The sequence below is a fragment of the Rhea pennata genome, chromosome 3 (genome assembly GCF_028389875.1).
Source record: "Rhea pennata isolate bPtePen1 chromosome 3, bPtePen1.pri, whole genome shotgun sequence".
Classification (NCBI taxonomy): domain Eukaryota; kingdom Metazoa; phylum Chordata; class Aves; order Rheiformes; family Rheidae; genus Rhea; species Rhea pennata.
The window spans coordinates 6,058,155-6,070,766 of NC_084665.1; the positions used below are offsets into that span (position 1 = coordinate 6,058,155).

General features: G+C 48.0%; 1 protein-coding gene across 2 annotated transcripts in view; it reads right to left on the reverse strand.

Annotated features, from left to right (window-relative positions):
- Positions 1-4,823: 4,823 nt before the first annotated feature.
- Positions 4,824-12,612, reverse strand: part of COMMD1 (copper metabolism domain containing 1) — an 82,885-nt gene continuing 75,096 nt past the window's right edge. For both annotated transcript variants that reach the window (XR_009957820.1, XM_062571444.1), the window contains one exon: positions 4,824-4,971. Coding sequence is in view for 1 of the 2 variants with exons in the window: in XM_062571444.1 (XP_062427428.1) it covers positions 4,864-4,971 (108 nt within the window). In the remaining variant the exon portion in view is untranslated. The remainder of the gene's footprint in view (positions 4,972-12,612) is intronic.

The following is a 12,612-nucleotide window of genomic DNA, read 5'->3' on the forward strand; positions in this document are numbered from 1 at the left end:
TGAAAATAATGTGATTTTGCCTTCGGTCTAGCTTTGTGGTGCCTGTGCCTGGCTCTGCCATCTGAGACCTGGCCGTCCCCCCGTTCGTCACACCAGTCATTTCCCTGCGGAGCCGCTCGGCTCCCCCAGGAGCCAGGGTGCATCTGGCAGCCAGCACTAAGGTAGGGCACAAGGTGTTTCCCGGGGCCTCGTCCAAAGGGAACGACACTGGCAGTGCTAAGAGCACACGCCAAGGCTGCGGGAGAGGAGACCGCGGCGGCTCCGTCCCGTGCGAAGGCTGGGAAAGCGGCCCCGCTTTCGCACGTCCTCTACCTCTCGGCACAACTGGGAAGGTCAAGGACTGCATTTTGGCCTCCATGGTTGTTCAAACTGAACTCCGCACACTTCTTTCTCAGGTTTTTTGAATTCCAGAGATGGATCTTAATGGGCCCTGTTCCAAGGGGAAGAAGGATTTTTCTGATTGCAAACCACTTGAAACGTAATGCATTAAAAAAGTCATCTGGGGCGACCGCAAAGGACTGCTGTGCTCCTGTAGCCTGAGCGTCGCCATGTGATACTGCCTTCTCCAAAAGGCTGTCTTTGTAACCCGCTCTGACTGAGCGCCTTCTTGTAAATATTTGGAATAAATGAATAAACTGTTGAAATTCCCCAGAAGGGGAAGGAAAAGATCTCAAAGAGCACTGTGGAGTGAGCTTGAGTCATCAGGTAAAACTTCTTGGAGATTTATGCATCTGAAAACTTTGACTAAATATGTAAATCAAGAAATCTCCTAACCAAAACGGTAACTGATTTCTTTTATCAATAGATAGCAAAGGATTTAAAGAATCAGTGTATAGAAGAGAAAATCTCTTAAAATCTGAACCAGTTCATCCAGAGTTAAAGCACAGTAAAACAAAAAAAGCCACTGGTGAAACCAATCAGATGAAACACAATAAAAACACAAACATAAATTCCAGCATGTACACTAGTAGAAAGGATCTATGGGAAAGAGAAATGTAGGAAAAAAGTATGAGACTAAATAACTTGAACAATGGTAAAGGCTCAGAAGTAAATCAAAAATCAACATATAATACTTATTTTTCTGCTGCTTTACTTGGCCCAAAGCTTTATGAAATATAGTGCTTGCTTGGCTTGGATTTGGAAAAATGTGGCATGCTCAAATTATTCCTTTTTCAAATACATATATGCCTAGAGAAACGCTCAACAGATTAAGCAGTCCTAGACGCAAGAAAAAAGCAAATGGCACTAAATGGCCTCCTTCTGCGAAGCGGTGCGAGAAGGCGCAACGTGCCGGCTGTGCAACGCGGGAGTTAAGGCGGCAGCTCTCGCAAACACGTCAGGGAGCAGCAGAACGTAAATTAGCAGCGCCTTGGAAAACTTCCCGGAAAACAAGGAGTGACTGAATGAATAAACTGTGGGGCATTTTAGCAATGCAAAAAGGTGTCATCTGAAAACAAACGCTGTCCGGGCGGCCCCTGCTCCGTCTGGGGGTTGACTCATGCACAGTTTGTCTGGTTGGAGCCCAGCATTGCCCCGACCATGGCTCAAGCCCTGTGAGGGCTCAGAGGGGCAGGAAAGGTCACCTAGGTGGAAAGCTTTGGTGGAAGGATATTTTGATTTGACAAAATCCATGAAAAAAATCTGGCAGGCTCAACTGGCAGCTGGGGAGCCGCTTCTGCACGAAGAGAAAGAGGAAGAGGAGGAGGAGGAGGAGGAGGACTGGCCGACGCGGTTCCATAGGTACACACAGGAGTGTACCATGGGTCCTTAAATCAGGATGAGGCCTCCAAGGCCTCATTTGGTCAACACTAAGCATTTTTTTTCTTTCGTTTTTGCAGGATGGTTGACCAAGCTCCACAAATAATAAGAGCATTAGATAGAATAAACTTTAGGGGTGGGGGGGGGTGCAGGGAAGGAGAGCAAAGCGCCTGCCTGTGGTAGCAGGCCCCTTTTTAACATCTCCCCTCTTTGAAGAAAGCATGCAATTAATTCTTAAATGACCCCAATGTTTTTTGCCTCAGCATCCTTGCCTGGTTAGCCGTTTCACGTATTTATTATTCTCTGCATGAAATAATACTTCCTGACATCTGTTCCCAGTTTGTTTCTCTTTAATTTCCATTTATAGCATATTTTCCTATCCTCTGTCCATGTTAAAATAAAACAATAAGCATCTTTGACACAGTGCAAGTTACTTAAGATCATGATCCCTCTCTGACCTTGATTTTTTTTAAACGTGCTCTAAAATGCAGAAAAAACATGTTAATGAACTTTGACAAAGAGGCAAATGCAGAAAGCTCAGAGAATCACCAACATCCCAGCATTTCACACCCATGCCGACAGCTCAGGCACCAGGGTGAGAACTGGGGTTGGTGGTCACTGTCCAGCCCCACTCTGACAAGTATCTACTGCAGCCAAATCCTCAGGCGCTGAAAAGTCCCAGATTTATTTATTTTTAAATAGAAGGCTGAGTCTTTGGGTGCACATTGTCATACTGCTTTTGCGGTTATGAAAAGCAGAAACATACCAGTTGGGGAGTTTTGGGGGTTTTTTCTTTCTTTTTTTTTTCTTAAATAGAAACAGAGGGTACCACTCTATCACTTGACTCCAGCAGTTGTAGTTTTTCGAAGGACCCCAGCTGCCAGACACAATATGGTAAAAGTGGTATGTTCATGACACACGGGACACCTGCCACTTCCAAAAATGGCTGTCTGCTCACCAGAGCTGCCCCAAAATCAGAGCTGCTGACTCCTTCCCAGGCTAAAGCAGCGGTCAGCCTTGCTGTAGAAGACTGATGTTTAACCTCAGCAACAGGTCCCTCCCGCCCAGATTTAAGCCCGGTGCCTGGGAACTGCAAGGAAATATCCTTGGACATGACATCTCCAACTCCTTGGCGAGGTAGCAGGAGTATTAAGATGGCAAGGAGGACTTTCCCTCCCCTCCTCTCCCCCTGGGGCTCCAGGAAGGCTGGGCATCAGCCCTGCGCCACCTTCCAGGTTTCTCTGCAGTACTGAAAAGCCATGAAAGGACAGAAAAACGGTGACCAGGAGGATCTCTGGCTTCACCTTTGCACAGCAGCGATCTTCAGGGGCTAAGCGTCTATTGTGTCTGCGCTTGGACTACCCAAAGCGGGGCAAGTACGGACCCTTCTTCCTTGCCCCCTCTCACTGACGGCGTGCAGGGACTTGGCAGAGGCACACGTGGCAAGTAGGAGACCAAGAAGTCAGGACGGGAGCCGGGGGCTATGGCCCTTCCACAGAACAAGAGGGGGAAACCAGGCAGCTGTAAGGACGAGGTGGTAGTGGGATGAGAACAGAGAAGAAAATGCTAATCCCAAACGCAGTGATACGAAGCGTTTTAGGTGATGCTTTACCTTCCGATGGGGCAGGTGGGAAAACTTTATTCTGGAGAGAGTTTGCTCTCAGTCTGGCAACTCCACAAGCAATAAATTCACAAGAGAAGCAATGAAGTGTGCTTTAATTATGGCAGAAGAGCATTTTACATTGTCATCTCTATCTTGGTATGAGCACTCAGTACAATTTTAGCGCGGGAGGAGGTAGCTTACGGAGCTAAAATAAAATGGAAAGGATCGATGCAGCCTCCAACCAAAGGCGAATGTACACGTTCCTGTCGGCAAGAAAGCGAACAGCGAGCCCGGGGCCAGTGGGGAGCCCAGGCCACCACTGAGGGACTCTCAGCCTCTTCCTCTGTAGCACCCGTCGTGCACCAGACCAAGCGTTCGCCTGCTGAAAACGGCTCCTCCCCCCCCGTCCTGCCGTGACAGACTGGGAGGGGGGCACCGCCGCACTGAACTGCTGGGACCGTGAAGCGGTTCCGTCGGGTCCTCGCGAGCTGGAAGGGTGGTGGCTGCCCCGCGGTTTCGCACAACACTACGGCAAAGAGGAGAAGGGAGTTCCCGAGAGCGGCAAGTGAACCACGGAGGCCTGGGCGTTCCCTGCTGCGGGAAGGCCTCCTCACCCAACCGTCTGCAACCGTTTTAACCCGCCGGGTCCTCAGGGGCCATTTCCTTTTACCCGAAATTGCAAGGTGAGCACACACACGCGAAAAGCCTTGGGTTTAACCAGGGGAGGAGTCGAGGCCAAGGCAGACGTGGCGACAAGCAGGACGAGCTGCAGCCGGGCTAAGTCGTGGGAGGCTGACGAGGACACGCAGCCTTGGGGGAGGTGGGTCAGAAGTGCCGGCGAGGGCTCACCAGGAGCTCAGGGATCAGGCGCTCCGCAGGCGCCGGAGGGGGCTCCTCGCAGGACAGCAGTGCTGTTGCCCAGGGGATGTTCCCAGCTCAGCGCCGGGCTCACGATTACAAAAATGGGTCTCCCTGAACTCTCCGCACTTCATTTACTCTCCTGGGCTTTAAGACTGATGCAGGCAAAGTTTGCATGGGGAAATCTGTCCTAGATAGCCTCTGTTTTGGAAGGATGAACACAAGGCCCCTCTAGCCTGGCCGTCCCTTCTGCTCACTTCTCCCCCGCTGCAGACAGCTGCTCTACCTTTGCTGTTCGTGCCGCCCCACACTTACAGCCTTAAGAGGACTCAGTAACTGAGCAAGAGAAAAAAGAGGAAAGCTACTCTTAAAGTCAGAGGTCTGATTATGCAAAGCTTCATGCAGCATCGAGCGCTCTGGCAAGCAGCTCCACTGCAGCCTTAGAGAACAGGCCTGGAGGAGGGGCAGAAGAAAGCTTCGCAGCCTAACTTAGCCCACATTTGTTTCTGAATGTGTTGTACATCTCTCCAGCTATAACCGTGCTTGAAAAATCATTAGCTATTTCATATAAAGAAACAGGAATCATGAAAAAGTACCAAGATCATTCTTTTTCTGAATTGCAATCTCTTTATTTGCTGCAAGAGCTAAGTGGTCTGAGTCAGCGAGGTCATGCTCTCCTCTATTTCTGACAGTTTCTTCAGCATCTGGTTCACCTTGGCCTCATCAAATTCCAGACAGAGAAATTCAGATTCCTACAAAATAAAATTGCGAGAACATTAGCTGAGAAACAAGATTGTTCTTCAGGAATACAAAGGGGTGGGGATGATGTGTTCTGGTTTCCTGCAGATTTATGTCCCTTATCTCCTTTTTCTCCTGTTACTGCTTAGATAACGTCAGGACACCCGGAGGCCTCATACACGTCCACTGAGTAAGGACAGCATACGCCCATGTGGCAGCCTGCTGCCACCAAAGAAGATGCATCAAGGCTGAGCTCGGTCTTTCCTTTCAGTGCAGTCATCAGTTCGGGTCTCTCCTTAGCTGCGAACTGCTGCAGAACCTGTGGGAGTTTAATTATATCTGAGACTTCCACTTTTCTTTCCATTCTGAAGGAGGTTGGCTGATGATCCCTCAAGCTGTTGCTGCAGATACTGGGAAATGCAAAGTGACTGGAGTCACTGCACAAAGCTTGTCACTTATGAAAAGCAGACTTTATACGTGGGAAAACAAGAACCTGAAAATGAGTTTTGGCAAATGACATTCTAGTGTGGAAATTTAGGGGAGATTTATACTACTAAATGATTTATACTTGCAAGAAAATTAGGAAGCAGCACTCATTTGCTCTGAAAAATCCTGTCCCTAAAAAAATATAAAATTAAGTTGTTCTTTGCCCAGATAGGTATTGGGGCATGGAAAAAAAGATTAGAAAGGATTTCGTCAAGGGCCCAGAAAATATAGAATATATATAAAAAAATTCTAATCATATGGAACTATAAATATCGGTGTGAAAAGACCTCCTGAGACCTCTTGTCCACCAGTCTTACCTATTCATATGTCTATAGTCAGAAAACATTTCTTATGGTGATTCTGCAAAAAGAAACGTTTCGAGACTGCCGGGTGTACGGCTGCATACTAAAGGTCACTTCAGGTGAAGCCCTCTCAATGGCACAGAAACAAACTGAAAATATTCAAAAAGTGAAGTGCCGACAGCCACTTTCCCAAGAAAGCAGAGGAGAAAGAAAGAACTCAGAAGACGCTACCGTGAGAAGGAAAAACAGAAAGGAAAGGAGCAGAGGTCACGAGGCCTGCAGAGTGCCTCATGCTGCTTAACATTGATTTAAATAAAGTAAAGCATTCAAACACAAAAATGGTTCTTTTTGATATGAAGGGAGGTCTCCTTATGAGAAACTGGAATAGTCTTGGCACTTTGAAATACTAGATATCTATTGAATGTCTATAAGTAATACTGCTAGCGAAATGATTATAAAAGTAGCAGGGCATCTCCAATTCTTGTTTGTTTTCTATCAGACTAAACTTTCTGTCATTACTTCAAGATACAAAATTTTAATGTAATCAGCATTTGCCAAAAATATTGCAGCTTTCTTCCTTCCAAATGAAACTTTAATACAAAAATTTTTACTAAGTATACTTTAGGAATGCTACCTGCATTTTCCATAGGCATCAGGGATAATTTTACCTTTTACTTTCTTTCCTTCTGTTAATAAAGGATTCTTAGGTTGTTAATGGTCTCTTTTTTCTCTTTTTTTTTTTTTTTTTTTTGGTAAGAGCCAAAACAGCAGAGAAAGTAAGGAGGTCCTTTTGTATACAATTATCACAGAAGTTTCTGTCAAAAGAACAGGAAAGAAGGGAGATTGCAGAAGGCCGTTATCAGGAAGTCAGGCAGGCCGAAGGGCGCGAAGAAGTTGTGCCAGGGCTTCTGCCCTGAAATCAAACGGGAGCCACCACAGTTCAACACAGAAATCAAAACGTTCATCTCAGCCTCGGAACTGAAGAGACGTAACCGCCCACTCGTATCAGGATTCGCCTTAAGAATGAAAATCTGGAAAGGAGACAGCGTCAAGGCCCTGTAAACATTTTTGACTTCAAGTATCGCTGTATCTCCCCTAATGCTAGTACCCAGGCACTGGTAAATCACCTATCATAGCTGTATTGGATGAGTCCACCTTCAGGAAACATTTACATTTGCAATTACCGGCTAACTAGCAAATAAGCCAACTGGCCAAAGCTGTAGAGACTGAATTACATATTTAGCATGCAAGTGTTGCTGATGAAAGTAAGTTGTATGGACTTCAGAACTTTGCTGATACTTCACTGAATCAACAGTTCAATAACAGGCATATATAACTAAATATATATCACACGGAATATACAGCTGACTATAGGAAAGGCCTTTGCCTGAACAAGCAGTTATACTCACAAACAGTGTCGTATTGAAAACTGTGTTACTGTGGGTTTTTTAAATTAATCATTCAGCTCCCTAAAATTACTTAGTGCATTTGAAGCCACATCACAACACAGGAGCATTAAACATTAAGGATCTATAGCAATACAGACACGAAGTCTAGGACTTGGAAGCAAAGACTCTCTCACGCTGTTTTTCTTGTCCTTGACGACAGTTTTTGATACGTCTTACTGAAAACACCTTGGCACCAGCGCCCACGTTGAAATCTCACAACACACCTCAGCGAAGGCGAACTGCAATCAGCCAGCGCGCAGACCGAAAGCGTTTGGCCTAGGACTTGGCAGCTTTGCTCCGTTTGGCAGTAGCCTTTCCTGCGCTTCCCTGTCTCATTAAAACTGCACTGAAAACGTTTAGGTCAGATCTGCAAAAACGATGCACTTACTTACAGGATTTAATATGAAGTACAGACAAAACCCTGAAACATCTACATTCTTCGATTAATAAGAAATCTTGGAAAAGTCAAATTTCAACTGACCAGTTACAGAAGCACCTGAGGCTTTCAGAAGCATTGCGCTGCAGCCAGATCACACGGCCTTGCTCTGGTAACTATTCTCCACCGAAAGAGCCAAAATTGGTCATTTCAGCCCAAACACACAGGCTTTGGTGCAACTGCCAAGCCAGTGCCTCCAACCTCCCCCAGTTCCATCACTTCTGATTTTCCCAAACTTGACCAGAAAAAAAGTTTTGAGTCAGTTCTGCTAGAGGTGGTTCTGCAAGTGCCTAGGGCATAAGGAAGCTTTTCCTCTCTTCAGGTTTTGCCAGTTAAGAGGAATGCACATGAAACAAAAGAGCGCTCTTGCGTTGCACTAAACGGCGCGTGCTACTGTACACCAGCGTAGCTGTACTTGCAAAGGGCATTTTTTTTTAACCTATGAAGTACCTGAAACATTCCTCAGCAGTTTGCACTGTTTTGGAATAATTATCATAGCCTTGTGTGGACACATCTGAAATATGGCCCAGGTGGTTTGATATCAGACTCGATCCTTGTTCTCCTCTCTCCCCATCGCATGCTTTCCCATCCCTCCTCCCATTTCCCTCCTGAGCTTGGGCTATAAAAAGGAGTTGCAAAACAAACAGCTAAGAAATAACCCCCCCAAAGAATTAGGCGTTTCTTTTTTCTTTTTTAATAACAACTGAGAGCTGCAAGGATATTTATATGCAAGAATGGCTTTATAAACATCAGCTTTCTTGCTCACTGCTTGAAAAATACGCAGATAAGCACTACTTTCTGTATCTCAGTAACTATGCTTACAAAACTTCAGCGTATTTTTTAGAAAACCAGCTCTCACACATTCAAAACTTTAAATGAATACCATTATAATTGAAAAATATAAATAAGTGTGCCCAAAGTCACATATTGTTTTCTTTGTATTCATTTTCTCTTATTTAGAGACCTCCTATGGTGCTCAAGATCCGGGAAACGTGGCCATTCCCAGGACTGCAACTTTAAAGGATTTGCGAAAACTGCGAGGTGGCTGGCGGTAAACTTGCTTTGGATGCGTAGATGTCCTGATTAACTCTTGCTCCACCAGCTGTGGGTGGCAGTTTGGGGAACCTGTTGATGTACAACCTGGGCGCTGGTTTGGTTAGGAAAGCATGGTCCTGCTGGAGATGTTGGGCCTGGTGCAATCAGTGAGGAAATGCCAGTGCCATGCCTCACGCTTGCTCCACCAGCAACGATGAAGGTTGTCAAGGGCAAATATTTGCCTATCTAGGTGGAAACGCCTTCAACAAAGCACTGAGAGAAGGAAGGAGAAAGCTTCGCAGGAGGATAAGGACCGGAGAACAAAAACTGCCAGGAACTGAACGGGGACACCAAGGCGTTGATGCCTTAACAACCAAAACCAAGTGGGGTCAGGAGAGCAGGGCTTTGTTTCTGTTAACAGAGAAGTGCTGCCAAGCTGAGCGTTAGTTGTCTACCAGGGAAGTGCATCTCCATGGCTCAGCAGGAGATGAGCTAATTCCACCGTTACACCACAAGCGCTCCACAGTGCTCAAGGAGTGAAGACAGAAATGCAGGGTTTGCCCAGTTAGCCTTGATTTCATACTAAAACCAGCTGCAATTTAAAGCTCTCTGTGCATGCCTGTGTTCTCCTGGCAATGCCGCGTGCCTGCCGCTCACCCCCGAGGATCTCGGGGCCATACCTGCAGCCAGCGCCGTGTCCATGGCAGCCCTTGAACATCATCATCAGCTCTTTATAAAGGAGATACCAGATCTCTCCTCCTACCTCAGACATACTCTGGGAGGAAAAACAGGAAAAACGTTTCCCTATTCTGCCAACCACTCCTCTTGAAAGAAGCCAATCTCTTTAGACAGCAAAAAAGCACCTGCTGGTGATGCCCAGATGCTACTATGGTTTCAGAGGCAGCCAGGCACGACTTCAGTATGGGAAAAGCTGTTCACAGCAGCAACGACAGTATCGTGGTGCCGCAGGTCTTGCCTCTCCTCTCCATACCCATAATGCACACATTCGCTAGAGATTGACTCTAATTTTGTTGCTCTAGAAGGTATTTGATTCTTTTGGATAATGTTCTGTATTAGATTAGAAGGTTTTAATGATCAGACTGCCCCTGGCATGAAGTAACAATCCAAATCTGTAATGTCAGCAGAAACTAAACTTGCCTTCAAACATTTAAACATCCTGGTATCTCTTCCTGGCAATTTGGAAGGTGCATTAGAATCACAGAATCAGTAAGGTTGGAACGGACTTCCGGAGATCATCTAGTCCAACCCCTCTGCTCAGCAGGGTCACCTAGAGCATGTCAGACAGGGTTGCATCCAGGCGGGCCTTGAAGATCTCCAGAGAGAGACTCCACAACCTCTCTGGGCAACCTGCGCCAGGGCTCCGTCACTCTCACAGTGAAGAAATTCCCCCTCATGTTCAGCTGGAACCTCCTGTGCTTCAATTTTTGCCCATTGCCTCTTGTCCTGTCACATGGGACAACTGAAAAGAGTTTGTCCCCGTCCCCTTGACACCCTCCCTTCAGGTACTTGTACACATTGATAAGATCTCCCCTCAGTCTTCTCTTCCCCAGGCTGAAGAGGCCCAGCTCTCGCAGCCGTTCCTCAGAGGGCAGGTGCTCCAGCCCTCTGATCATCTTCGTAGCCCTACGCTGGACTCTCTCCAGTAGCTCCCTATCTCTCTTGTCCTGGGGAGCCCACAACTGGACGCAGGACTCGAGATGAGGCCTCCCCAGGGCTAAGTAGAGGGGCAGGATCACCTCCCTCCACCTGCTGGCAACACTCTTCCCAATGCATCCCAGGAGACCATTGGCCTTCCTGGCCACAAGTGCACATTGCTGGCTCATGGCCAACTTGTCATCCACCAGCACTCCTAGGTCTTTCTCTGCAGAACTGCTCTCCAGGAGGTCAGCCCCCAGCTTGTCCTGGTGTCTAGGGTTGTTTTTCCCTAGGTGCACTTACAAGGGCACTCACAAGGGCACTTGCCCTTGTTGAACCTCATGAGGTTCCTCTCTGCCCAGCTCTCCAGCCTGTCCAGGTCTCTCTGAATGGCAGCACAGCCCTCGGGTGTATCAGCCACTCCTCCCAGCTTGGTATCATCAGCAAACTTGCTGAGGAGGCACTCTGTCCCTTCATCCAGGTCATTGAGGAAAAAGTTGAACAGGATGGGACCCAGTCCTGAGCCCTGGGGGACGCTACTAGCTGCAGGCCTCCAACTAGACTCCACGCCACTGATGACGACCCTCTGAGCTCTGCCTTTCAGCCAGTTCTCAATCCACCTCACTACCCACTCGTCTAACCCACACTTCCTGAGCTTACCTATGAGGATGTTGCAGGAGACAGTGTCCAAAGCCTTGCTGAAGACAAGGTACACAACATCCACTGCACTCCCCTCATCTACCCAGCCAGTCACTCCATCACAGAAGGCTATCAGATTGGTTAAGCATGATTTCCCTTTGGGGAATCCATGCTGGCTGCTCCTGATCACCTTCTTTTCCTCCATAGGTCTGGAGATGACATCCAGAAGGAGCTGTTCCATCACCTTTCCGGGGATGGAGGTGAGGCTGACTGGCCTATAGTTGCCTGGGCCCTCCTTCTTGCTCTTTTGAAGACTGGAGTGACACTGGCTTTCTCCCAGTCCTCAGGCACCTCTCCAGTTCTCCAGGACCTTTCAAAGACAATGGAGAACGGCCTGGCAACAACATCCGCCAGCTCCCTCAGTCCCCGGGGGTGCATCCCATCCAGGCCCATGGATTTGTGGATGTCTAGCCTGCCCAGAAGGTCTCTAATCCTTTCCTCCTCAACCAAAGGAAAGTCCGCCCTTCTCCAGACTTTCTCCCTCGTGTCCAGGCTGCAGGATTCCTGAGGGCTGCCCTTAGCAGTGAAGACTGAAGCAGAGGAGGCATTCAGTAATTCTGCCTTCTCTGGATCCCTTGTCACCAGGGCCCCCGCCCCATTCGGCAGCAGGCCCACATTTTCCCCAGTCCTCCTCTTGCTGCTGATGTATTTGAAGAAGCCCTTCCTGTTGTCCTTGACATCCCTTGCCAGACTCAATTCCAGCTGGGCCTTAACCTTCCTCGCAGCATCTCTACATGCTCTGGCTGCATTCCTGTAATTCTCCCAAGTAGCCTGTCCCCTCTTCCACATTGTGCACTTTCTTCTTCTGTCTGAATTTGGCCAGGAGCTCCTTGCTCACCCAGGCAGGTCTCCTGCCCCCTTTGCTGCACTTCTTGCTCAGAGGGATGCACCACTCTTGAGCTTGGAGGAAGTGATGATTGAATACTTGCCAGCTCTCCTGCACCCCCCTTTCCTCTAGGGCCTTAACCCATGAGATTCTTCCAAGTAGGTCTCTGAAGAGCCCAAAGTCTGCTCTCCTGAAGTCCAGGGTGGCAATCCTGCTTGTTGCCTTAGTTCTTTCCTGCAAGATCCCGAACTCCATCATCTCATGGTCACTGCAGCCAAGGCTGCCCCCAACCTTCACATCTCTAACCAGTCCCTCTCTGTTGGTAAGGACAAGGTCCAGCAGGACACCCTTCCTCGTAGGCTCCTCCACCATTTGTGACAAGAAGTTATCATCAATGCATTGCGGGAGCCTCCTGGACTGCTTATGCCTTGCTGTGTAGTCCCTCCAGCAGATATCAGGGTGGTTGAAGTCCCCCAGGAGAACCAGGGCCTGTAATCTTGAGGCTACTTCCAGCTGTCTATAGAAGGCCTCATCAACCTTCTCTTCCTGGTCAGGTGGCCTGTAGTAGACACCCACAACAGTGTCCCCCGTGTTGGCCTGCCCTTTGATCTTTACCCATAAGCTCTCAACTGCCTCCTCCTCCTCCTCCACCCCTAGGCAGAGCTCAATGCATTCCAGCTGCTCTCTCACATAAAGAGCAGCTCCACCACCTCGCCTTCCCGGCCTGTCTCTCCTAAAAAGCACAGAGCCATCCGTGGCAGCATTCC